This window comes from Toxotes jaculatrix, chromosome 15, assembly GCF_017976425.1.
Source record: "Toxotes jaculatrix isolate fToxJac2 chromosome 15, fToxJac2.pri, whole genome shotgun sequence".
In the NCBI taxonomy this organism is placed as follows: Eukaryota; Metazoa; Chordata; class Actinopteri; family Toxotidae; genus Toxotes; species Toxotes jaculatrix.
Genome location: NC_054408.1, coordinates 9,407,998 through 9,433,807, shown reverse-complemented (window position 1 = coordinate 9,433,807; position 25,810 = coordinate 9,407,998). Strand labels below are relative to the sequence as shown.

At 41.2% G+C, this 25,810-nt stretch overlaps 2 protein-coding genes across 4 annotated transcripts in view; one reads left to right on the top strand and one right to left on the bottom strand.

Moving 5' to 3' along the window:
* The window catches only part of col4a1 (collagen, type IV, alpha 1), a 35,888-nt gene extending 34,843 nt beyond the window's left edge, over positions 1-1,045 (bottom strand). The window contains exon 1 of the mRNA XM_041057473.1: positions 914-1,045. Within this exon, the coding sequence (XP_040913407.1) occupies positions 914-985 (72 nt within the window). The 5' untranslated portion in view covers positions 986-1,045. The remainder of the gene's footprint in view (positions 1-913) is intronic.
* Positions 947-25,810, top strand: part of col4a2 (collagen, type IV, alpha 2) — a 52,709-nt gene continuing 27,845 nt past the window's right edge. For all 3 annotated transcript variants that reach the window (XR_005895393.1, XM_041057472.1, XM_041057471.1), the window contains exons 1-5: positions 947-1,076; positions 1,181-1,439; positions 1,670-1,791; positions 1,885-1,936; positions 19,290-19,370. Coding sequence is in view for 2 of the 3 variants with exons in the window: in XM_041057472.1 (XP_040913406.1) it covers positions 1,742-1,791; positions 1,885-1,936; positions 19,290-19,370 (183 nt within the window). In the remaining variant the exon portion in view is untranslated. The remainder of the gene's footprint in view (positions 1,077-1,180; positions 1,440-1,669; positions 1,792-1,884; positions 1,937-19,289; positions 19,371-25,810) is intronic.

The following is a 25,810-nucleotide window of genomic DNA, read 5'->3' as shown; positions in this document are numbered from 1 at the left end:
GTGAGTGACAAACCGACAAATCACAATCAAGCTTGTCAAGCAATACAAAACTGGCTAATTTTCTGATCTGGTTGAAATAATAACTGGTATACATACAGCAGCTACACCTCACTCAGACTTACAGACAGAAGTGGACATTTTTCATGATGCTTATGATAAAACATGCTTAATATCAAACAGACCAAAGAGGTTTGTCCCGATTCTAAAGAGACACATTCATGACAACTTAACTGGATTATCTAAACATACCAATGATTAACTGCATACACATCACTCATTATCTTGCCATACCCCTAACACACACACACACACACACACACACACACACACACACACACACACACACACACTTCAGCTACTGTAGGCACTGTGCCCCACCCTCTCCCTTCTCTCTCCCTCTCTCTCTCTCTCTCTCTCTCTCTCTCTTTGCAGCAGAACTGAAGGAGGCTGGACTGGGAGAAGACCCAACTAAAGGTTTTAGAGCAACATGACAGAGCCCCAACAAAAAGAAAAGAATTACAACAAAAAAAGAAAAACACAAAAAACCACCAGATTCAAAAAGATAAACATCTGGGGGGAAAAGAAAGAAAAAAAGAATGTGCTTCTCAGTGATGATGAAACTAATGTTTACTGGTTATTTTTTTAAACCACTAAGGTACTAAAACCACTGAACACAATAAATGAACTGTTACCAAACTGAGTATATAAGAGATAAGGTAGAGCTGGTTGCACATAGACTGAGAGCTGGTGCATGACTTTAAGAAAGTATTCAAGAGTCCTCAGCCGCGCTCAGTTTGAAAGTCGCTCACACTATCATGATCAGATACAGTTCAAATGATACCTTGTGCTCAGGTATACCTGTAAACACAACAGCAACAACAATAAAAGTGTCATAGATCCTTCGTCCACTTACCTCAGCCCCTGTCAGGTCTACGCTTGAGTAGAGAGCCGCCAGCAGTAACAGGGTGCTGCACGGTAACAGCATCGCGGCGGTGCGCAGTGGAAACTGTGTGCGCGTCAGTGCGGAGTGCCCACAAACAACCACCTGTTAGCCGCTTCTCGTCCTCTTTCTTCAGGTAATTCACGGTTTATCGGCGGAGCACGGGCAGCACGTTTAGCTGCATCTTTGTCCGAGACGATGTGAGGTTCTGATCAGTGCAACTTGGTCTTGTTTCTGCAGCACCACACCCCCCACCCAAAACGACCACCCTCGCCCATGCAAAGGGACACAACTCTGCAGTTAGAAACACTTTGGCTTTTCTCGGTAAGGAGAGGGACTACTCTGCATACTTTGCTGTTTTTTGTGTCAATATTTTAGGGGGTTTTGGTGCCACCTCGGCCGGTGACCTGAAACTTTTCAGTCCGGGAACAGGCGCGTCTCTCCCCCCTTGACTGATATCTCCTCCATCTTACCTTCGGCGCGCAAACTTGGGGTGACTGTAAGTAATGTATTTTATTAAAATTATACCAAATTATTGACATACACTCGAGAAAAGACAACTGATTTATCAATGAAAGTGTGAACAGTTTCATGTTAAGCAGCAGGTCTTCACAGCCAAAACAGTGAGAGTAGTTGTGTATGTATCTAGACTCTAATCATGTGGATCAGATGTATCGACTCGTGGTTAACCAGTGATTTATTAACACTGGTGGTACTGGTGTGCCTCAGGTCGGGCAGTCATGCTGTAGAAGCTGCGTCTACAAGTGAAACAGCGGCGCAGGACTCAAGTTTGCGGTGCGCATGAGTGGGACCATGCAAGGGCAACACAACAGAGGACTGAAGAATCTGAGGTAAACACAATATGAGCGCATTCCAACGCAGAGCATAGCCACGGGATTAACCGATCAGCATTATTAACGCTGTCATTTTTTTATTGACTGCAGGCTGCTGCTTCTGTGCATCTCCCTTGTCATCCTCGCCTCAGGAGTGCACGCAGTAAGTTTTCTCTCCCACGTGGTGTTTATTTATTTATTTATTTTTTTGTGTTTGTGTAAGCTTTTACTTGAAAACTGCGACCTGTTCGCAATTATCGTATGAAAATGAACCTGATAGCGTCTCTGGGTTTGGTTTGCCTTTCTTGGAGCAGCTCGACGCACAAACTCACACAGCTCTGTGTGCTGAGTGTGGGCGTGTCTGGTTTGGGGGTTTCCTCTTGTAGGAGGGTTCTTGGCTTTGCATTCTGGTAAATAGCAGCAAAACTCAAAACAGTTTCTTGTGAAATAACTCATGTTGCAATGTTACTGTTTGAAATTAGTACATTCCCAGTGTTTTGTTTTTGCAAAATGAATAAACAGAAATGGGATATCAGGAGGGGCTACAGTATAGTTTGCTTTGCTTGACCCCTTGACCTGACAGGGATTGAGGGGTGGGGTCATGACCTCTGCAGCCATGGTGATGTGCTTTATGAGTATAAATTTGTCAGAATGCTTTTATATATTACTAAATCAATTTAAACCAATAATCTGCTTAATTAGAAAGGCATGCACCAATACATTCCCTTAGCTATGTGTGTGTCAGTCATTCTGTCTGTAGGTTTAATAGATCCCAAAAGTCAAAGGACCAAAGAAACATTGTCTCAAGATGGAAACTGTGTGCCTAACATCTGCATTGACACACACTGATAATGACACTAAAGATAATAAGAGAAGAGATGTTAGTTGTGATGGATTACATGTCTGTAGCTAAATTTAAGTAACTGATATTCATATTGTGCATAAATGACTGGAAAGCAATGGTGTTCTCACAGCCAGGAAAAAAAAAGTTATAGAAATCAAACTTCAGATTTGTCTTAATGCTTAATTTGTCACATCTATGCTGGATGTGAAGTGGTTCTTTCCTGTGACTGCACTGTAAGAAAAAGGGGTCCTGAAGTTCTGAAGTTCAGCTAAAGCTAATATGGGGTTTCATCTGTCCAAATTAGATAAAGCAAGTGGTATATCTTTTAAAGCTGCAGTCTTTTTAGTAAGAACTTCTCTCTTTGTGTTACTATCGTTCTACTTTCCAACTGAAAATGTGCATAAAAGCAGGTGAACGGAAAGGTACTTAGTGCAGAGGAGTCTTTGGGAGAATGGACCCACGGTGCGTATCCTGTTGTTGGACAAAAGACATGTTCATTATCATTGGAGCATCTCCATGTGTTTGCTGACATTACACGTCAGTGTTCCCGCTTTGGAAAATACCGTCCTGTTCATGTAAATGGATTTGTTGTTTTTGCTCACACATCCGCGTGCCTAAACAGCCTCACTTGGATTTTACTTTACTCTTACAAGTTGTTTAAGTTTAAGTAAAAGAAAGAACACGGATGTTTCATTAAACTATTATCATGGGACAAACTAAGAATGGTCTTTTGTACATTACATGTTATTCTTTCTCTCCAGACCTGCTGACTTTACATGGCCTACTTAATTGCTCCTTTCATCTAGCTCACAGATGTGGGCTTGATAAATGGAGTCAAAAATACACACGTGTTCACTGTGTTTTTTACGTGTTTGTGAGCTTGCAGCACGTGAGCATGTTTTTCTTTTCTGTTTGTCGAAGCTTGTGCAGGATGTCAGATGTTCAGTGGTTCTGTCAGACTTTAAATATCATACACAAGGCTCTCAGATGAAAAGTTACTTTCTCGGATGTGATGAAAAGGCCCTGTTGTCTCTTGCTTTTATCAGATTTGGTCAGGCCTCGATTAAAAGCGTGTGACAGGGCTCAGCTCCTCTGTCTATTGTGCAGCTTTGCTCCAAGGTGGGTTGACACTGTGAGACATAAGGCTTATTTTAGTTTGGCACCATCCATGTGCTCTGTGCAGGCAAGTTAACTGTCAAATGAACAAAATGCTCACACTGATTATACAAATATCTTGAGTAAAAACAAAATTGCTTCAGTTTCTGGTTGTGATGCCAAAACCAGCATCTGACTTTTGGGAAAAATGTCTCCACCTGTGCAAGTTGTTGAAAGAATGATAAGGGGTCAGTTTCAGTAGTTGTGAGATTAAGCTAACGAAGCGGTTGGAGAGTTGATGTAAGCAAAAAGGGTGCAGGAAGGTGAACACAAGCACGTCACTTTTGACGTTTCCCATCCAACACAGAATTTCTCAATCTCAACTGTGTTTAAGAAAATATGTTTCTGTTTAATATCAAATCCAAATCTGACCCTCGGGACTGATTCAGTTCTTTGAACCAGACCCCCGCCTCAGTGTTGTACAACTCTTTCCCACCATCTGACTCCACGTGATGTTTTACATTTGGAATTCCCCTGCCTATTGAAGATTTAATTCTCAAATTTTTTGGCGCGTGAGATATTCAATTTGTTATTTTCAGGATTTTCACGTTCCACCGCCTTTGTAAACAAGCGGGTTGTAACCACAACTGATAATCTGATATGCACACCCCCAGGCTGCAAGTAATAATTATTTTCATTATCACTTTACCACTCGTTATCAACTTTTTCTTGAAAGTCACTGAAATGACTTATCAGTTAATCTACTCACCATCTAAGGCCCACTACATGCAGCAATATGCCTGCTGTGAGGAGGTTTAGGATTTTAACTTCTTGCTCAGGCTCTCTTTGATTCATAATTGTTCATACAACTGCTTCCATCTCCTTTTATGATTGCCATCACTAGTTTGTTTGCATACCAAACCCTTGAATTCAGCCATGTTGGTTGAACCTACTTTGACTCTAATGTACCATAATTGTAGTACCTCAGGAGGCAGTTTTTATGGTACTTCAGAGGATCCTATTTTCTGTATTTCCTACTTTGAATTCTACATGGAGATGCCGTACGTTGGTGGGAAAATTGAACCTTTGGCTCATGAGAGCAAAAACATTATTTCGTGCATGGATGCATGTACACCCCCTCTTCACGCACACACACATACACACACATTTATTAGTATCCATTGGCAGAGGAAGGAAGGCTCTTGAGGCAGTAATGTTAACAGGATGTTTCTTATAGGACCCTTTGAGAGGCTTTGATTCTCGTGTGTTTGAGAATATATTTCAAGATGTGAATTGAGCACAGTGAAATGAGGGGGTGATGCTGGCAGCGGATGTGTGAGTTGCAGGAATTTTGTCTGTGACCATTTAAGACACGTTTTTGGCTACAGATTCCTGAGGTACCTGGAAAGCCCAGCAGCAACTTCTGCTTTAGAAATTACCCTCCTGATTGTGATATATGTTGTTTCTGCATGTGCCTTTTTGGCATTGTACTCCACATGGTCAAACTAAATCAAACTGAGATTGTTTTGAATATCCGTAAGAGAATAGGAAAAAGATGCAAATGATGGAAATGCAGTTCACATTAGTTAAAAAGTCATGCAGTTCACTTGGGAAAGTACAAAAGCCCAAGTCTGCTTTTTAGATGTGAATGAGTAATGTGTGATGGGGTCACCGAATGGAAAGCAGACACGTGACCGGCCTCTTGAATTTGTGCTCATGATTGTTTTATGGGGGAGGAAGGCGTGTGTCCGGGGCGAGGGGAAGATGTCTACCTGTGATAAGAGTAGAAAAATGGAAATCACATCCCTTGCCAAAACAGTGGCCTGTGATATAGAGAGTGCCTGGCTCTAACAATCAGGGGAAGAGCCCATTGTGCTATGCTGCAGGAAACCACATCCTAGGGATGAGAAGCCCATGTGTGAGGCTTCCCTGTCACTGGTGTGAATGAGTGTGTGTGTTTTGTGGGGCGACTCAATAGCCAAGTGTTTATGGCACATACCACATGGGCGTAAATGCCCTCAGCAGCGAGTCTCCGGTTTGACTCCCGGCCGGCTGGACCATTTGCTGCATGTCATGTCATTACTCTCTTTCCCACATTTCCTGTTTCTCTTCACTATCTCTATCAAAATAAAGGCACAGAAAGGGCCAAAAAAAGTTTAAAAGAAGCAGTGTGTGTTGTGTAGCAAAGAGGAGACTAAAGTAGAGTTGGCATGCAGTTTCCGGTGAGGTGTTACAATTACCTCAGCGATAAACTCCTCTGACCTTTCTGCATTTGTGTACTATGCACGTGTATGTGTGCTCACATGTGAATGGATATACATCATGTGTGTCTTTCGTTTGCTTAAAAATAGTTTCCTCAGGAACAGTGTTTCCTTTTTTTTTTTTTATTAATCGGGGGGTGTGAAGGGTGACTTTGTGGTGGTGATTATTTGATTAGTCTGTGCGGTTCAGCATTGTAACAGTGAGGAAAGGCCTGGTGAGCTTGGATGTTTGCCCCCATTTGTGCAGAAATGCCACTTTAAACAAGCATGCACATACAATTATGAACACTGTTGAAAGCAGAGCATTGTGATAGAGGATTAAAGGGTCAGTAAATCTGCATGAGATTTGTTTGGAGTTTCTTGCGGGGTGGTGAAAGATGTCTTGATTTTGTCAGCCAATTTGATGTCCATCATTGGCAGAATGTGTGAGTGTGTGCCGAATTTTCTTTTTCTCGCACGTGCAGAGTGTGTGTGTCTGTGTTTATCTTTGGGCTTAGTTAAGTTTGATTTTATGGGAAACATCCTGAGCGCAGAATTGTGTGAAGAGAAAATCCAGAAAGCCGCTCTAAACAGGAAAAGGAAACGGGGTGGAGTTAAATGTGTCAGAGTTGCTTTACAACCCTACTGGAGGCCACATAGTTTTGAGTGTGTTTCCTTAGATGTATATTCACAGTGAAAACCTGCTCTTGTTCATTCTGTATATGCAGCAACGTGAAAAAGAAAAGGGCATGTATATGTGATGTGCAAGGGCATGATGGCAGTGTTATACTTGAACCATGGATCCATGTTCTTTAGATGCTTCCATACATTACTGTAGCGTTACAGTCCATTCAGAGACCCAAGAGCTTGACAGCGATTCCGCAGGTATCTGTCTGCTAATCTACATAATCTGCATTCTTTCGTGTACTGTAGCTTGTAAAGGAGTTAGCTTGTTCATATCTTCTCTCCGTTAGTCCTTTGGTTGGCATAAAGACGTCTTAATAAAATTATTGTCTTGTCTTGTTATTTAGTTGTTAGCATGGTGTGAAAGTAGGTAAAAGAAGTTCAAAATCCAGGGCAACAGGGAGACAGGAATACCAGTGGTTTGAGTTGATGCATAATCACTGTTCATGCTTCATTTTCATTCCCAGTCATGTGTGACAGCCTGTGGTCACACACCACACATATACCACTGCCCTGGTACAATACATTGTACTATGTATCCGTCTCTCTCTGTTTGTCTCTCTCACAGACATTGCACACATGGGTTGTATTAAGTCTTTCTGAGCGGTACTTATCTGTACTGTTTACACACAAACATACATTTATATACCTACCTGTGTCCCTGGTCCAGGTTCTCCAAGTGCTTGGGGGCACCTGGAAGTTTCCTGACTTGCGTATTTGCACTTTAGATAACTAATATTGTTGTTTTGTTTGCCCATATTGTGATTTTAATATAGTTCATCATTATGTGATGTTCAGTAAGAAAAAGAAAAACTTCTTTATCGCCTCTTTGGTTTGTGTAAATGTAACCTGCAGTTGTAAACTGCAGCAGCTCCAGCAGACTCTTATTTGACTTGGACTGACATTCGGAAGTAAATTCATTTGGACGTCATCTCTGGAAAATCCCTGTGTACTGTATATATATAAGTATATCCGCCCCGTCCTTTGCCCTTACTCCATCTCACAGTGATTAATGGAGGGACACAGGGGTCCCATCAGGCTGTTCTGAAAGAATTCCAAAGCCTTGGTCCTCCCGGTCCTCCCAGGCTTCGGTCTCCCTGTACAGCTCAGTCTTCATTTCCTTTTATAGCCTCATTCTGCCCCTGGTCTCTATCTCCCCTGTTTTCTGTCCCCTCGCTCTCTCTCCATCTATCTCTGAAAGGGACACTTAGCAGACAGTCCGTCCTCCCTCTCTTTTACTCTTCCTCTCTCAGCTTGTCTCCTTCACATTTCAGCTCTCTCCCCATTTATTCCCTCCCCCTTCCTCCCGTGTCGCCCTGCTGCACGTGCATCTCTGCTCGCCTGTCTCTCCTCAGTGGAGGTGAGTCTTCTCAGTGAGCTCAGACGGAAGAATTGTTTCAGCTGTGTTTACACAAAGACCATATGTACTCCTTTCTCACAAAATTACCCTGGGCTTTCTTATGTACTCTTTGGTTCAACAGGTGCCCATTTAGTGATTGCATTTCTGGGTAATTTCTTTGAATTTGATTAATGGAGGGGGGTTGCATCCTACAAGTGTTATAAAGGCCTTCCATGATGTTGAAACTTTGATATCTCATCACCATGGCCATTCGCTCATCTCTCTGCTGTGCTTTGCAGATTTTTTCCTTTTGGACTGGAGACATAGACCATTCATTTCCATCCCAGCTGTGGTCTAATTGATTTGAACTGAATTATTTCTTGTCATGGGAAGAATGTTAACAAAGTTAAATGGGTGCTTTGTGATAACGTGACTGCGTCCAACTTTGCCTTCTCTCTCATCCGTGGGATGGCTTCTTTCTTTTCTCTTATAGTCACACTACTGGCATGGCTCCACATATGGCAATGTCTGCTTGTCGGCCTGCTGCTGCTTTGGTCCAGACTGAAATATCTCAGCAACTGTTTGATGGATTGCCTTGAAATTTGGTACATATATCCATGGTGCTCAGTGACTCAATCATAGGGACTTTTCCTCTAGCGCCACCATGATGTTGATATTTGTGGATTTGAATGGATTGCCATGAAATTTGGTACACACAATCATGTTCTCGTTTAGGATGAATTGTAATAACAGTTTTGATCCATTAACTTCTCCTTACCTGACATCTTCAGGCCTCTCAGACTGACACTCAGGTGCCCAGATTGTTACTGAATGGATCCTCACATCTGGATGTCATTGATCATCTGATTATAGTTGTGAGCAGAAGCCATCAACATAACAAGGTCTCTCGGGCTGGCCTTTTGGCACCAAGGATCAGAACAGCTCCATTTAGTTCATTCTATAGCAGGAAGCCCTGATTAGAAGTGTGGCCCACTGGGAAATGGAGTTGAGTCTCTGTGTGACCTGAGGCCAGTTAAAGGAGGGCGAAGGTCCAGCTCTGTCAGGCCGGGGGCAGAAACCAGAGCTGTGTTTACACTCGAGCTAAACCAGAGAAGCACAGTGGGAGTTGCTGCTCTGCCCTCTTTCAGGTCCCTCTGCTCTAGTTCATGTTCTCCTTCAAAGTCATGTCAAGCTCTTTGCAGAGTCACCCTGTTCCCCCTGCCTTTGTAGGTCCCTTTCAGTGCTTCTCCTACTTTATTTTATTTTATTTTATCTTGTATAGCTCTCTTTTAAACTTTTAAAATAACAGTAAAGTTTTAAATTTAGTGCTCAGTCACTATGCTGTCAGTCTTTCTTTTAGAACAGAAATCTCACTTCAGCTGTTTTCACAACCTCATAGTCCAAAATTATCCGCTGAAGCCATTTTTAGGCAAAATAATATAAGTCATGCAGTCACTGAAACTTGCTTCAGCAGGTTCTGTGAGCAGAGCTGCAATGATTAGTCGATTAATCGAATAGGTGATCGGCAGTAAATGGTGCAGATAAGCTGTACTGTATATCACATATAAAATCTCTTAAATCCATTATAGTGAGCGTGAAAATTTCCCTTATCACCTTAATGGAGGCCTTAGGGACATCTGGTGTTTCATCAAGCCATGCCTCAATGAAAACTGTTACTAATACCATGATTGTTTGAAGTTTTGTTTTTCTGGCATCTTTGTGTATGTCTAACTTTGGTGTGAGTTTGTTTGTTTAACAGTTGAAATCTGATTATTTGTTCAGTTCTATGTTGGACTATTGCCGGAAGGTAAAGTGGCGCAGAAAGTACAAACTCTCCCCTTTGACACGCTGCCCTACTTTTTAAGTCACTTTGGCATTTTTTAAAAGCTTGTATTAGTAGCAGTATGCTGAAAAATAAGTACCAGCATAATGTGTATAAAATGAAAAAGTTAGTTGATTGTAGAGAGTAGAGAGTAGAGAGTAGAGATCAAGCATTTTTGTGTTTTCAACTGTATCCATCACAATTTTCTGGATGAACTAAACATCAGAGATGATTTGAAACAGCCAACTTCTTACTTGTACTGTGAGAAAAACATTTCCTAAGCCCACATGTGAGTCACACAGCCAGACAGCAACAATCACTAGCATGCTGTGGTCACCAGCTCTGCCTTTCAACTCTTTTCAGTGCTTGAGTTCCCTCACTCACACAGACATTTGCAATTTTATGTCTATGTCTTCCCACTCACAGTCACAGGGGTCATTTACACAGGCCAACAAAGAATGTCTTCTCTCAAATTCCTACCAAACCAAAGAACATGAATGTCTGTACATTCATTCTGTACAACATTACCTGGCAATCTATCGAATGGTTATTGAGATGAAGTGGTGGACTGAGCAAATGACACTACCATCCATAGAGTGACACCGCTAACATGGATAAAAATGTTTGAAAACTTTGCTAATGTTCTAAGTTACCTCTTGATTCAGATTTTAGCTTGCTTGCTTACAGTGAATCCTTCCCAGAGATGGTTCACAGCCGGCAAAGGGAGTATAACATAACCAGTACAGAATCACTCTTGCCCTGACATTGAGATATAGTGCAGAGATGCATCAGGCCATATCATGCAGCATGTTCCCATCACATATGCGTGTTACATGTACAGTAACCCTTCTCAGAGATGTTTTTTGAAAGTGGCCAGGTGTTTCAAATTCAACGGGTTTGCACTTTCTCTTTGACGTCCACATCATTAGTGTGAGGAGGAGCAGCTGTAACCTTGGCACATCATAACAGTGAAAGATGGTCTCATATACTGTGTGTAAATGTACACACACACAGACACACACAATCAAAAGGAAGCTGGTGAAAACACACATATACACTCACATACAAAATGCCATTAAGTTTAATGTTCATGATATAAAGTTGTCATGATTCAAGAGACAATGAGACTGCATTTTAATTTTTTAGTTCTTACTTTGGCAGTTAGTGATATAGTTGGCTTTAATAGTCGGATTTTATTACACAGATTACGATTTTCTGGGAATAATAAACACACCTCTGAAAAGCCTTTGTGGGATGTGGTTTAGCTGCCATCTAACTACAGCTCAGCTCAGTCTGTGCTCTTTTTGACTGAGTCATTTGGCTCAATTCAGCACAACACTATATTTTAGCAAATTCTGCATTAGCTGAAACATTTCTGAACTGTTGCAAAATACCTTCCAGCTACCAGAGCAGTAAGGTGCATTTCCATGACAAAATTTGCAAGAAAAGGTGTGAGGATGTGTATGATTTCTTTCTTTTGTAGAAGCAGCACCATCATGTGCACCAGCTCTGACTTACAGCAACACTGATCTAACAGGATAAGAAACTTGATTTTTGTAACAAACAGAAGAAAACCTCAAAGTTTGCTTACATGAACATGGCAGTTCCATTTATATGGAAAGGTTTTATCAAGGAAATGCCACAGTAGTAGTACTCTGGAAACCTCAAATTAACCTGGGATGGTTAATTTAATCTGAGTTCCTTTTGTGCAAACACTGTTGCTCTCTTGACAGGATCATGGTGGCGTTGGTTTTCCTTTCCTTACTCCTCTTGAGTCTGGAGGTTAATGGTGTCGTTATGTTTGTTTACTCGCGTCTTTTTAAGTTTGATGGCAATGGCAGCGGCCTTCCGCTACTCCTGTCTAGTAACTCTGGAAGGGTATTTGGTCTAGTATTGAATAGTGGGATCAGTCATTCCTCTGGGTCAAGGTCAGAATGGAAAGGCCACAGGTCAGATCCTTCATTAAGGATGAGCAACAGCCCTTGACAAACAGCCCTCAGATAAACCACTTACGGGTTACAGGTTTCTTTGTAGTGGGATTTAGTTTCTGTTGGTTCTAATAGCCTTAAGAGTCTTCATTACCATTATCACAGCAGCGATATTTTACATCTCTCTCCTAGGTTTCGTCTGCGTTGTCCTCCTCATAGTGTGAGTTAGTAAAGGATACCAACTGTGTCACCACCAATCTCAGATCAAACACTCATCCTGACCTGCAATAGTCTGTGATCTCTGTTCATCTGATACCTTAAACACAGGAGGGGTCTCACGCAAACACTGTTTATGCTCCACTTCGTCGTTTCATGTGTGAAAACTGAGAAACCAGCTCATGGCAGTTTGTCATTTCCATCACCTGAGGTTCAGAGTGACTGGTCTTACAAGGATCTGGCTGTGGCATCCAGGGTGGATCTGTGAATGCTTGGATGTTTAAACAACAGAGAAATTGTATCTGTGTAACAAAGTACAAAACTTTTGGTTTTGTAGTTTCAAGATCTGCAAGCAAATGCTTTTATGGAGAAAATTACACACATTTAAGTCAAGGTCATACTTCAATCTGTTTTTCACGAACATTTTTCAATTGAGGTTTTTAGTTTGTTAATAATCTTTTGGAATTATAGGATATTTTGGTGAGTAATTTACCAGGGGAGATGTGGAATGTGCAGCTGTGTGTCGACACCGTAGACTCACATCTGTCTCCCTCTGCTTCTGTGCATATGTGTGTGTATGTCTGTATTTTGCGCTCTGTTTGCTGTTTTATTTCATAGGGGAAGAGGCTTCATGATGCATTTTAAATGTATTATTTGAAATTCAGTATCTCTGTTCCTCTCTCTATCTCGCTATAACTTTTGGTGGTGTTTGCAATTTTCAACCATGTAGGGATTATGTGTCCATTTTGTCTAATTAGTGTCATCATCATTATGTGGGTTCCTGATTGCTTTGAAATACCATAAATCCTCCCACAATCCTTTAGTTTTTTTTTTGCCTCTTGAGTGTGGCAGACTCTAGCTGGAGGCCAAAGCCCTACAAAGTTCCTCATTCTCAAAATTTGAAATTATTTGTGTGCGTACATATTTATAATTTGCATTCAGTTTGTTTTGGCTGCATTTGTCTTTATGTTTTTGTGTCGTTATCAGTCTGTTCTTGTGGCAGAGAGGCTATGCTAGTTTTGGCTGCATTTCACATTGACGGGAAGTGTTAGGAAGTGGTTATGTCTGTGGTAAACCTACTGTATACAGTTCATGCCAAAAACATGACCGTGGTGAGTCAAACTGACCAAAGATAATCCACACAAACCAACCACCATTATGTCTGAATACTCTGCATGATGGTGGTACAGTATAAAAGAGATGAACAATTAGTTCATTCAAAGAATATTAAGCAACAATTTTGATCACCCAATTAATTATTTGTCATTTGCTTCTTCTAACATTAAATGCGAGAATTTGAAAATTTCCTCGGTTTTATAGCAGTACATTTTGATGAATAAGTATACAATTAAGCTAATCAGCAAAAAATATGTAGATTAGATACTTCCATACTGGACAACCAATCATATAACCAAAGGAAATGCTCACTATTAATTCAGGAATCCACAAGGCAGGGGAAACCACCTATTCAAAGCAACTTAAACCAAAAGAAAAACTTAGACCATTTCAACACCTAAAGATAGTGGAAAATGTATATTAGCTTTGTGTGTAATGTTATGAAAGCTATCAGACTTTTATCTCTGATTGGTTGACAGTTCATATGGTGGTTTGAACCTAATACCAGTCAACAGTTAAATCACTATTCAAAATCAGTATAAATCCAGTTGAATGCGGTTAAACTGCAGTTAACCATAGAAACAATACTCATGATCTGTTGCACAGTTAGATGGTCAAAGAAAAAGGATACTGTGGGATGTACAGTATTCTTTGTAGCAGTGACCTAAGTCACTGGCATTAATTGAGACTTCTCTGGTGTCAAGGATGAAAGCACATGTGATTTTAAAGGTAAAGACTATTGTCATTACCTGCAAGTGTTGCCACAAAATACTCCAAACTGTCCTGCCATATAGTAGACAATAATGGAATAATGGACTAGGTGAAGGAAATGTGTGCAACTTGTCCATTATAGTCTTATAATAGGACACTTAAATGTGCATTATTGCTTAGGGCATGTACTAGGGTCTGCTTTTCAGAAGAACCACCCAGAGCTCACTGCATCACCTGTTTCTCTATTCACAAAACCATATTTTTTCCTGATGGCATTAATTACAATAATGTATGTATGTGTCTCACCAGGAGGGAGAGTAAAAGAGAAAAACTGAGCGTGAGAAAGACTGTTGTTGACCCAGCTGGTTTTATTTCATTTACGGTACAGTATACTGAGGGAGTCAGTGCACATTAAGAGTGAGTCACCCCAATGCAGCCATAAAGATCAGGGAGGCAACAAAAACAACATTTCTCTTTAAGAAAGGCATTAATCTGACCACAGCAGCTCGAAGAACTTGTAAGCTCCTCAGAACTCAATCTCTTAGTTATCTTTGTCAGTGTTCAATTAGTCTTTCAAGGAAGTGCTATCAGAGGTGTGTGTGTATACTGTATATTATATTTATACACACACACACACACACAGGCATACTGCGGGTTGGCTGAACTCTCTGAACTCTAAGACAACAAGAAAATACACTTGTTTTCCTAAATGTTGTGTTTCTTTGAGGGAAATGGTGGACTTCCTCCTGATGAAATGCATCTTAACTGAGTTTCACATTAACAGTTACTTTCCTCTTGTTGCTTTATAAATGATGATAGAGGAATAGCATTTGTTTTGGCTGTGGAGACACAATGTTGTAAGAGGAAAACAACATGTTCTTACTTGAACTTTATCAGTTATAAAATTTCTCCACCGTCATATGTGTGTGGTCTGAGTGGTGTACACAAATGCACAGGTTAATTTATATATCTGCAGGAGGGGGTGTTTTTTTTGTGGAAAGCGTGTTTACATCTATGCACGTGATCGAAATTTTGAAATAGAGCAGAGGACTCCAGCAGATCTCCCAGACCACTGAAGGTAGTTCACAGGACGTAAAAGATGATCAACACTGAAGAGCCGTACTGTAAACGAGAAGCCACAGATGCAAACCGAATCCTGGGAACTGTCTGGGTTTATGGCCCTTGTTTCATTTCATTTACACTGTAGTCTGACAGACCTCATAACAAAAGGCAATGGAATGAGTTCTCGATTACACTCTTAAAACCTTTCTAGAAAACCGAAAATAAATATTAATGTGGTCTTTATAAAAATGGGTGACACACTGCAGTATGACATCAACTCATTTCTATTTGTATGGCGGAAATGACCATTCACTATTAGACACATAGCACTATATCTTCTGCCTCTTTGAATGTGTTGGTCGTTCACAGATGAAATATTGAGTCTAGGGATGCACCGAATATTCGACCACCGAAACTTTGTCGGCTGAATATGGCCCAAAAGTGCATTTTCGATTTCCGGCCGGAAGACTTTTATCGCCGAAACAACATGGCCCAAACAGGATGTTGTGATGACGCAAGCGAAAACCGCGGCCAGTACGAGTTTGTCTGGAAAGGCCAACATGTCCGCGGTGTGGACGTATGTCAGTTAAATCTGAGAAAGACACACGGATAGTGATTTGCATGTAACATGTAATGTCGAAATTTCAAGAGGGGGCGCATCTGCAGAGAATTTCTCCACGTCGGGTTTAATTTATCACCTGAAATCCAAACATCTCGATCGCTATGCTGGATATGAGAGGAATGCAGCGCAGAAAAGGAAAATCCCTCCGAGCACGCCCACTCCGTCTGTGGCGGACGTTTTTGAAAAGGCAAGGAAGTTTAAAACTTAAAGCGCTGCAACTCTTGGTGCGTTTGTTGTTTTTAAAGGCCTGCGGTTAACATATGGGCTATGGCAATCTTTGTTTTGATACACTATTATGTTGTAGTCCTACAGCGAAAATGTTTAAAATGCACTCGACTTATATGCACTTTGTGTTTTTATGAGAGAACATATTTAATTTTACGGTCTTGTTTAAATTTATCTATTCTTTGAAACATTCATATTAATTTATGTGATCGCAATGCCTTGCAGTTTTCGTGAGGTTTGTACACAGCCATAGCCATAAATGCAGTGGTACTAACTGGCAAAAAAATTTCTTTCGGTGTTTCGGTTTTCGGTTTTGGCCAATAATTTTCATTTCGGTGCGTCCCTAGTTGAGTCTGGTAAAGCTGCCGTGCTAGGTGGTCTGGATTCATTTGTCCCTCTTGTCAGACGTTGTTATGTTTGCAGCTTCTCCATGTGGATCCATGTACTGTACGTCTGATGATTCATTGTCCAATCAGTGAGTTAGGTGGTTAGGCTTGGCTTGCTATGTGTATGAGCTGGACCAAAGCTAAAAGGCAACACCTACCAATACCCTGCTTCCATAGAAAGACAGGAAGTAGAAAATGGTTGATGTATTAGGCAGCAAGTCTTTGCAATTTCCCCACTGAGGGACTAATAAAGGATTCTCTTATCTAACCTCATCCTTTTTCAAAGTAAGCAAAGTAACATATTTTTCTTGATATGATGGATAATTGTTGCACTTTAGATAACTTTAGTGCTTTGTTTAAAATGCACCCACATCCAATTTGTTTCCAAGGTGCACCGCATCTATGGAAAAGAGAGGGTTATTGTGTCGGTGGGTGGAGAAAACAGGATACTGCAGCACAGTCCTATTGTCTTCTGCTGAAACCGCCATCAACTATTTTGAACCTGTAAACTGTAAAGTTGAACTGATGGTGCATTGCTCCGCGATGTGTAATAGGATATATGGGAGCTATTCCTTTGTGTGTCTGTCCGGAGGTGACGCAGTCCATTGTCTGTGTCTTGGATTTCCACCTCAATGTGGAGAAAGGTCATGCCGTGACTCTGTTACATCCTTACTGGGATGATATGACCTTCCTTATTTTGTCTCCACACCAGAAGCAAAAATCTTGCCAAGGTGTTCCAGAGAGGATGCTTGCTTTGGAAACAACTCTCTGCCCCTCTTCTCCTCAATCAGTTCACAATTAGGGATATAAGTAAAGAATGTTGTTTGTGGACAGGGTGAGTCTGTGTACAGGCTAAATTAAACCCATCACAGCATGTCTTAGCTTTATCAAACAGCAGTTTCAGAAAGGAACCCCTCAGATCCACTGAGAGTTAACAAAGAAATGCAGCCTTGTGCATTCCATAAGTGGGGGGGGAGTCTTTTTGCTGTGGAGATAGGGGATCATTAAAGGACAATGTCTGGATGGTAAAAGAAGGTCTTTGTGTGTGAGGAGGGTCTCAATATGGCCTTTGTCAGTGGGGCCACTGGGATCTGCTGTCAAAGTGAAGAGGGAGAATTATTCTGATTCTTTATCTGCCACTTTTTGGCTGTGGGCATAAAGTGGTCTTTTTGATTTTTTTTTTTAACAAGATAGGGAGGACAGTATTGAGGCATTTGCTGCCTAAGCAGGCTATGGTATGTCTGTAGGTGGAGGACGTAGGCTTAGACACCATAACCAGCTGCACTGAGCCTCTCTGCCTGCCTGTAGTCAGTTTCACTCAAATATGCTGATTGAAGGGCCACTGAAGAGCCTTGTTTTGGCTGGACCACAATAGCAGGGCCAGCCCTATAAATGTGAATGTCTGTCACTGACTGAGTGTGTGACGAAATTACACTACTGGTTGATCTGCTGAGTGTTGGAGTTTCACCATTGGCCGTTGCTCTTTCAAAATGAATCGGCGTGAACAGTTTTTTCACAGCAGCTGACATAGACATAAATGAGCTTCGAACTTTCTCTTCGAGCCATCATTTTACAAGTGAAAATAGCTGTAATGACAGAACTGCTGTTGTCTTTAAGTTTTGTGTGTGGCCATTTTGTCAGAAAACGTTACTGTTATAAAAATCAGGATTTTAACAGAGCAGAGCAGCAGCTAGGAAATGACAGCTGGTTTACACATAGTCTGAATGGGCCATGTTTCAGTCACTAGTTCATACTTGTACCATTGTCTGACAACAGAATCAGAGAAACATGTCAATGATAACAGCTTTATTGGGAATTCAGCTGCATTAAATTACGTGTGTGAGCACAGAGAGGAGAGAAGCAAACAGATGAAGGGCTGAAACCGACTGATACTAGGCAGAACGTAAATTTGACGCGATGGAGTCATGAATATGCTGATAAGCATATTACGTCATCCAGTGACATTTATGAACAGGCTTTAGCTCATTTCCATTGAAAGTAGTTGTTTACAGCAGTTTCGCAAGTTTTTAACTCCATCTTCAGTTTAACACATTAACCTAACCTGGTCCTGCCATAATAGGTTTTGACCTAGTCTTGTTAAGTAATTCCCTAAACTTGGGAAACTTGGAGTCGAGCGATCTGCGTGTGTGATTCATTTGTATTTACTCTCAGGCATGTCAGGGAAACATTAAATGAACAATTAATGATCAATTAATTAACAATTTAAGTATCGCAATTAATCAATTAAAGTATCGCAAAGCTTTGTTTCCAGTCAGCCACTTAAATGGAAACAGGGTTTAAACAGTCACCAGTTAACCCACATATCAGTGATACGTTAATTCCAGTAATGAATGTGAGCTAATGTCTAACGTGTGGCTTTCAACATGTTATGTAGTGTCTACAGTTTTTTAAAGGTTTCAAATTGTTTTTCTTCTACTTCTGATGAGTAAGAAATATGGTCGTGGCAAAGGCTCCAACGGGAGGAGGTTCAGCTCGGATCCTGCGCATGATTTTCATTTGAAACACCACATAAATGAAAAAGTTCTCTCCGAGACTCCATTCTGTCTTAATTCACGATTAGGCTATCTCAAGAAGCTTGGGGCCTTGACACCTCTGACCTGTGGGTTGGGAAATCCCGTTTGTGTGAGTGCTTTCTTTGATCACGTCATGTCCACATTGACCCCAAGGGTGTGTGTGTGTGTGTCATGTCTAGCACAGATCAGCCTGTGATGGTGGGTGGTTTTGTTGGAATGCAGACAACCAAAGACAAATTGTCCCTGTCAGTGGTTGGACCAAGGCTCTCTGATGAATAGGATTTTCATGGACACATGGCTGTCCATTATGTCTGGACGGACGTCCGTCATGAGTCATCTGAGTCCCATTCAAAATATCCTCCCAACATGCCAGAGCAGTATTTACTCAACAGTGCAGAGAGCACTGCAACCATCATCCACACTCATGCAACAGAGCCGCACGCATAAACAACAAGTGTATTGAAAAACCACAATGTAAACAAACAGGCCATCACACCTACAAAACACAACAATTTACCCCACACTGTATCCCATGTAATACACAAACAGGAAAACAAGCAACATGCACATGGACACATATCTCTCCTGTGTTTATGGAAGTGAAGTGGACAGGAAGAGTGGACAGTTTTCTGTGTATTTTACCTCTAATAGTCCAGCTCTGACCTTCATGTTGTCTGACTTGTGTCCAACAGGGTGGGAAGAAGCACAGTGGCCCCTGTGGAGGAAGAGACTGCAGCGGAGACTGTAAATGTTTCCCAGAGAAGGGTGGCAGGGTAAGTCCCAAAATGTTACTACTGTTCCAAATAGCTCTGTAATCGCCCATCTCTGTTTCTTTTTCCCTACTTTCCTTAACCTCTGTGTCAACCAGCACTTGCTCTTGGTTTTCAAATAAAGCCATGAATACACATGATGCTTTCTAAATGCCCCTATAAATTGTAATTTTAATGATAATCCAGGTTTCTCTGCAAGGCTTATCCTTTAAACCCATGCTTTAAAACATGGCTTAAAGGAGAGCACCCATGCTGCTTTTATTTATTCCATCTGTCACTACAGGGTAGCTATAGCTAATACTAAGTAGATGTAGTTGCATAACAATCAGAATGATATAATGAGCCTTGCACCCTGTGAGATCAGTGATCTCTGTTTCCAGCGCAACTCACAGCAGCATCATGTTTTATCATGGCCGAAAGCCATTTTGTGGGAAATCAAAGCATCACAATAATGCAGTGTAAATGTGTTAGATGATGTGGATGCATGAGTCTGATGGCGTTCAGCCAAATGGAAGACCATGCTGCTGAAACTCATTAGTTTGAAATACCTATCACACTTAAAGTGATGAAGTTCAAGCCATTAACCACTGTAGAGTGGAGGGGAGTGTGGGAGACCGATTAGGGAGAGGAATAAAAGACAGAAAAAAAGAGAGAAAGACCTGATGCCAGGATTTTTAAATCAGAGAGACAGACATAGACTAAACATGCTGAGATAACAGGCTTAGAGTGAATGACTGGGATTGTGCATGACTAAAACTGCTTTTGGCTTCAGACGTCCTTTCGAGATCATCAGATAGTTTTCTGATGGTTGGACTCGGGTTCCACATGCTTAAAATTTTGTAATTACTTACTTATAGTACTTCTTGTACCTGCTTGTTGAGCTGGGTAGACTGTTTGGATTTGGGTTGAGTCAACACAAAGGTCTAACAGACCCGCTGTACCCTCTTGCAAGTCTATTTATTTGCCTATTATTTATTTATTTATGTATGTATTTATTTATTTTTCAAGGTGTTTTCATTTTTCATTTCTTCATTTTTGGAACACGCATACATACAGAACGTTTATTTTTGCTATCTTCTGCACAAACACAAACTTTCCACAGCAAAACTGGTTTCCTTTGTTTCTCTTATCTTTTAAAAAGTGCTCAGAGGAACTATAAACGTCTCAGTTCAGCTGTGTGATGTGGTAAACTCAAGGACTGAAATTGACTTATAAAACCCCCTGCCTACCAGAGGAACGGCTCCTGAGGGAGGCATTCTTTTAAAAAAAAAAATACAGAGGTGAAGACAGGATTGGTCAAGCAACTGTATTTTGGCATGCCATAAGAATTTACCAGACCAACTTTACAGTAGGTCTGCCATTTGACCTGCACACTCGCTGTGGGTACAGGAAACCCCACATGGAGGCACAGAGAGAGGAAGTTCCACATTCCACATCTGAAGGATGCAAAAGACTGATGACAGGGTCGGCAGACGACCTTTCTCTTCCTCCTCTCCTCTCTAACTCCTTCTCTGCGTCAACCAGATGAAAGGGAACGAGTTTTGATTGTTCAGTGATCAAGTGATAACAGTGAGAGTTAGGAGCTTTTCATTACGCAGACAGACCTTGGCATCAATTGTGCTTTGTCTATGAAAACAAGAGAAGATAGAAGTAATAACCAACTCTGATCACAGGCCCTTCATTTTTTTTTACACATGCAGTCTGCTAAAGATGAATTATACACACATTTCTTGCACACACTGATTTCGCTCTTAAACTACAGTATTTATTACTGAAGATAAGATTTTCCAAGAAGCCAGGGATTATAAATTTGTCTTTGTTTTTTTGTCTGTCAGTTGTGGTCTCTGACGTATTGTGTGCATACTTGAGCTGTTAATTTTCCAAGGCCGAAGAGTCTAATACATCATTTGATCCAGCTAAATTTTTCCCCTTATATGCATTACCCAACAGATGTACTTGTTTGTGAATGCAGTGGAAACCGAGATGGTTTATCACAGATGTGTTCATCTGTCTGTCTCTTTTGCTTAATATCTGGATTCTGTCCTTCCAAATCTTTTCCCCTGAGGAGAGTCGTGACGATGAATGCCGCACTGAACGGGTCAAACTGATCCTTCACAGCTGCCTGGATTTGCTGAGACTTGACACAGCTGTGGTGATTAGGTGATGGTTCTTAATGGGTAAATGGTGGCTGTGGTCATGTCAGCATCTTGGTTTGGCTGCTCTGTGAAGTTGTGGGATTCTGTTTTTGGAGCAGAATCAGCACTGTGTCCACTGCTGGGAGAAATTTAAAAGAAATGTTAAAATTGGAATCAATATTTGTATATCAACAATGAATCAAATGACTACTTGTATGTGAACAGTGTTTCCTGTAGTGAAGAACCCGGCGATGATTATTGCCAACTCTGCGGTTCTCCTCATCTCTCTCCCCGGAGTTTTTCAGTGACTTTCAGCTCGCTGTTCTGGTTTTCTGGCCCAGGACTTTACTGTGTTGTTAAACTCCCACAGCTCTCACCACTGTTGTTTTCAGCCACAGCAAGCAGCTGTTTTCTGCCAGTAGATGCAGTTATTTCACTCTGGAGTTGGTGGAGAACAAAAAACGGCAAAAATGAGATTGAATATTGGACTTTATTTCATAAGGTGGCCAGAAACACGACTCCAGATGAATTCAAATGTTGCTTTGTGTGTGCTGGATGTATATGTAAGCAACACTGAACATAGGTTTAACAGGTGATAATGTGTCAGTTTTGTGTTTACAGCTTGCTGCGTTGCCACCTAGTGGCCACAAAATCAGATAATGCCTAAGTGTTTTGCTTTTTTTTCATTCAAGATAAAAACAGAAGATGTGAGGAGTGGCAAAATGAATTATGTTTTAGTGGAAAGAGGGTCACATGAGGTGCCTCATGAATGAATGCTAGACTTCACATGGTTCATTTTCTCAAATAGTCACAGTGATAGAGAAAATGAAATGTTGAGCAGAGACGAGAGACAGACAGAGAGAGCGTGAGAGAGACTGGAAGAATGAATCGGATTGTTTGGTGGGGACTAAATATGTTAATTTCATGGATTTTCTGCTTTAGGGGTAGAGCAGAGATTTGGCAAGCTGACTCTCCAGTCTTACCACCCACCGCCCTGTGGCAGAGAGTGCATTGAAGGCGTGCAGAAGAATATCAAGCTCCCCACAGTATTCTTCATAATGTCCTCATTGTTCTTCTGCATCATTAGTGAATTGAACTCCCGAGATTGGTAATAAAAAGGGAGAACAATCGCCTTAAAATGGAGTAACAAGAAAATAAATTAGGTGCGCGGAGCATCTGAAGTAGTTCACAAGACTACACTTCATAGCTGAGGAACTTGGGCACAGCTGTAATCACGCAACAGAATTGGCACCTCTACCAAGAAAATATAGTGTGGGCAAATTAAGGGACGAGAATCCCGGGATCCGTAAGTACGGTGATGCTATAAAAAGAGACCAGTTTGTGGTCTCTGAAGTGTGAAAAACCAGGGCAGCATGGGAAACTGAACATAAGGCACCCTGCTCTCTCACTAGAAAACACGTTTAGGCGATCAATGCTGTCTTTTGTTGCTGGGAGTTTTTCCATCTTCAGTTCTCAGAAACAGGGAGTGGCGCCGGGTTTCATAGAGAAAAAGAGAGAGCGAGAAAACTTTGGATTAAAGAACCATAGTGTCCATCTGTTCATGAGCTCACTGTCTCTCCTCATCCTATAGCGTGGTTGTGGAGAGTTAAAAAAACATTGAGAGAGAAAGACAGAGGGGAGGAAATGTCAGGGAGAGAAAGATAATGTGGGTGTGTGCGTAAAAGTGAAGATTTAGGGCACCATTAGACACCATGCAGAAGGACAGAGACTGTCCTTTCCACCATGGGAAAAGCTGCCACAGCTGATGCAGAACAGAAAATGTCTCAGGAAGCTGAGTACAATGACAGTCCACTGATCTTTTTTTAATATTGACGGTCTCTGTTTTTGTGGGAGCAATACGTCATCTGTGTGTTTGGCTGCAGCTATAAATGGCAAAGATTTCCTGTTTCCGTGAAAACAAGACTGTACCTACATTCTGAATCCAGTACCCATTATCATGTCCTCTCCTGACTCCTGAGGGACAGGATAACAGTACCAAGAGGAATGCTGTAGGGTCAGAAAAGATCAAAGACCCCGCTGAATATACTGTGTGTGAGGGATCATAGCCTCTAAGCAGCGAGGACATTTTGGCAAACCCTTAATAGATAAAACCTTGACAAGTAAATCCTAAAACTCACAAATACATGACATTCATGGTAAAGCAAGAATGATTTTCTTACTCTGTGAAAACATTTTTACCTGACAGTAGTGATATACATGCAAAGCTGACATTTAAGGCCTCAGAGCAAAACCCTCTGAAAACTGTCTCAGCATGAACAGTGATGTATATAAAATAAACTCTTTCTAACTCTTGACCTTAAATCAATTTGAACTAGTCTGATTAGAGGTGCATTTCCATCAGTGGTCGGTAACTTTGATCAAACGTGACTCATCTCCTCTGAAGGAAACTAATTGTATGTCAGTAGGGTAGGGGAGGACTGATAAGTTGGCGATCTGGTTTGCCGGCACTATCAGCATGTCAGTTTGTATTAGGGACTTGTTGCCGCCTCTCGTGTCAGTGAAATACATGATGTGTAATGGCAGCTTTAAGCCCCTCATTCCAAACCTGCAATCAGGAACTCTCCCCTGACCCTGACCTTGACTGGGCCTGTCAAGGAAGGTGAAAAAATGGTGCGTGTGTGTAAGTGGAAGGGAAGGGAGGAGGGTTACAAACCTGCTGCTATCACTAACACTCTTGGATGGGAGGATTTTCTTTTCCTAGGATTGCTGGAAAGAGGAATTCAGCAGGGATCACGGGCTGACTGTGAAAATTAAAGCTGTGGAGCAGTAGGACATGTCTGGGGAGACACTTAGACAAACAGGCACTAACCAGCTGTTTGTGTGTGTTAATACAGCACAGTGAAATACAAGGCAAAAGATGGAGAGAAATGTCATTGGTTGTTGTTGCTGCTACAAGTCAGGGGTTTTAAAGATATCCCAGCTACTGTGTGAAGCTGTTAAAAGTTATGGTGAGACATTGAAGTCATGCTCAGAAGAAATACAAACTCTTAACTAGCCTGTTAAATCTCCACACCTCACACATTCCTCATATGGTTTGTTTGGTTTCACTGCTCCTCCAAGACTCAGAACTATCTGCATACTGAACACACATATCAGGGAGCAAAGAAATAATAAGCACATTGATGTCAAAAATAATTTTTTGACAAGGTTACAAAGAACTTTAAATTAAAAAAAAAAAACTTTTGAAACTGTTCTTTTAAACAGTACTTTGATATGAAGTTAAAATAAAACAGGAGGCCTTTCTTCTTGCAGCTGATCATGAGTTTATGCAACAGTAAGGATCACAACAGGACAGATTCTTATGAGATGTGAAAACTTTTAACTCATGAGTATAATAATTGCCAAGTATACTGTCTTCTGCAGGCATAACAACCTATAAACAGAACAATATTATCAATTACAGTAGGCTATGTTACGTAAGTCATTATGGTGAACATTTTCACAAACAGTTGTTTATTTACGCATCCAGTAGATAGAGAGCAACATTATCATTTGATTAAAGTCACGTTTCTGACCACCTGACAAATGTAAGTCTAATTTTCACTCCACTTTTCTCTCTGTTTTGGTATCGACTGGTTCCTGAGAAGAACATCTGGCTCTTTATGCTACATCAACTCATGAAATTTGTCTGTCTGCTGTTTGTTGCTGGGCAGATATCAAGTATCAGTCCATAGAGCTGAGGAGATCTGCAGAGTTAGTGATAATTTGCTGTTAGTTTATGGGTGACCCCTGTCCCATGTGTAGTCTTTTCATCCAGTATAAAGTTATTAGCAGTTTTTGTGTGGACATTTGCTACCTCGATACACTACAGAAGGACAAAGGTCATTGAAGGGACAGCAAACAAGCAGGTTGACGCTACAGTGCAGCTCTTAGACACAAAAATGTTCCCCATAACTCAGAAACTGAAGATCACAAGATCACATTATTTCTCCAGTGCCATTTTGGTCTGCCTCTACAATCAAAAGAAATTCTTTTCCCCATCCCTTTCTCTTTTTTCCCGTTACTGTCAAAGCCGAGTTTGACCCGCCGTCCTGCACCCAGCTGTGGTCCAGCTTTAAGAGCCTATAAAAGTGGCTCACTCTCACATTTTAAGATGATGGGTGCTGTTTAGGAACAAGAGGACGATTGTTGGTGCGGACAAAGGAGCATCTCTTTTTAGAAGACACACACACGTGCGCACTGTTACGCGCACACGCACGCACACACACGCACACACAGTTACGCACATACACACACACACACCGGGTAACACACATGCTATTACTAAAGATGTAGTAATTATAATGT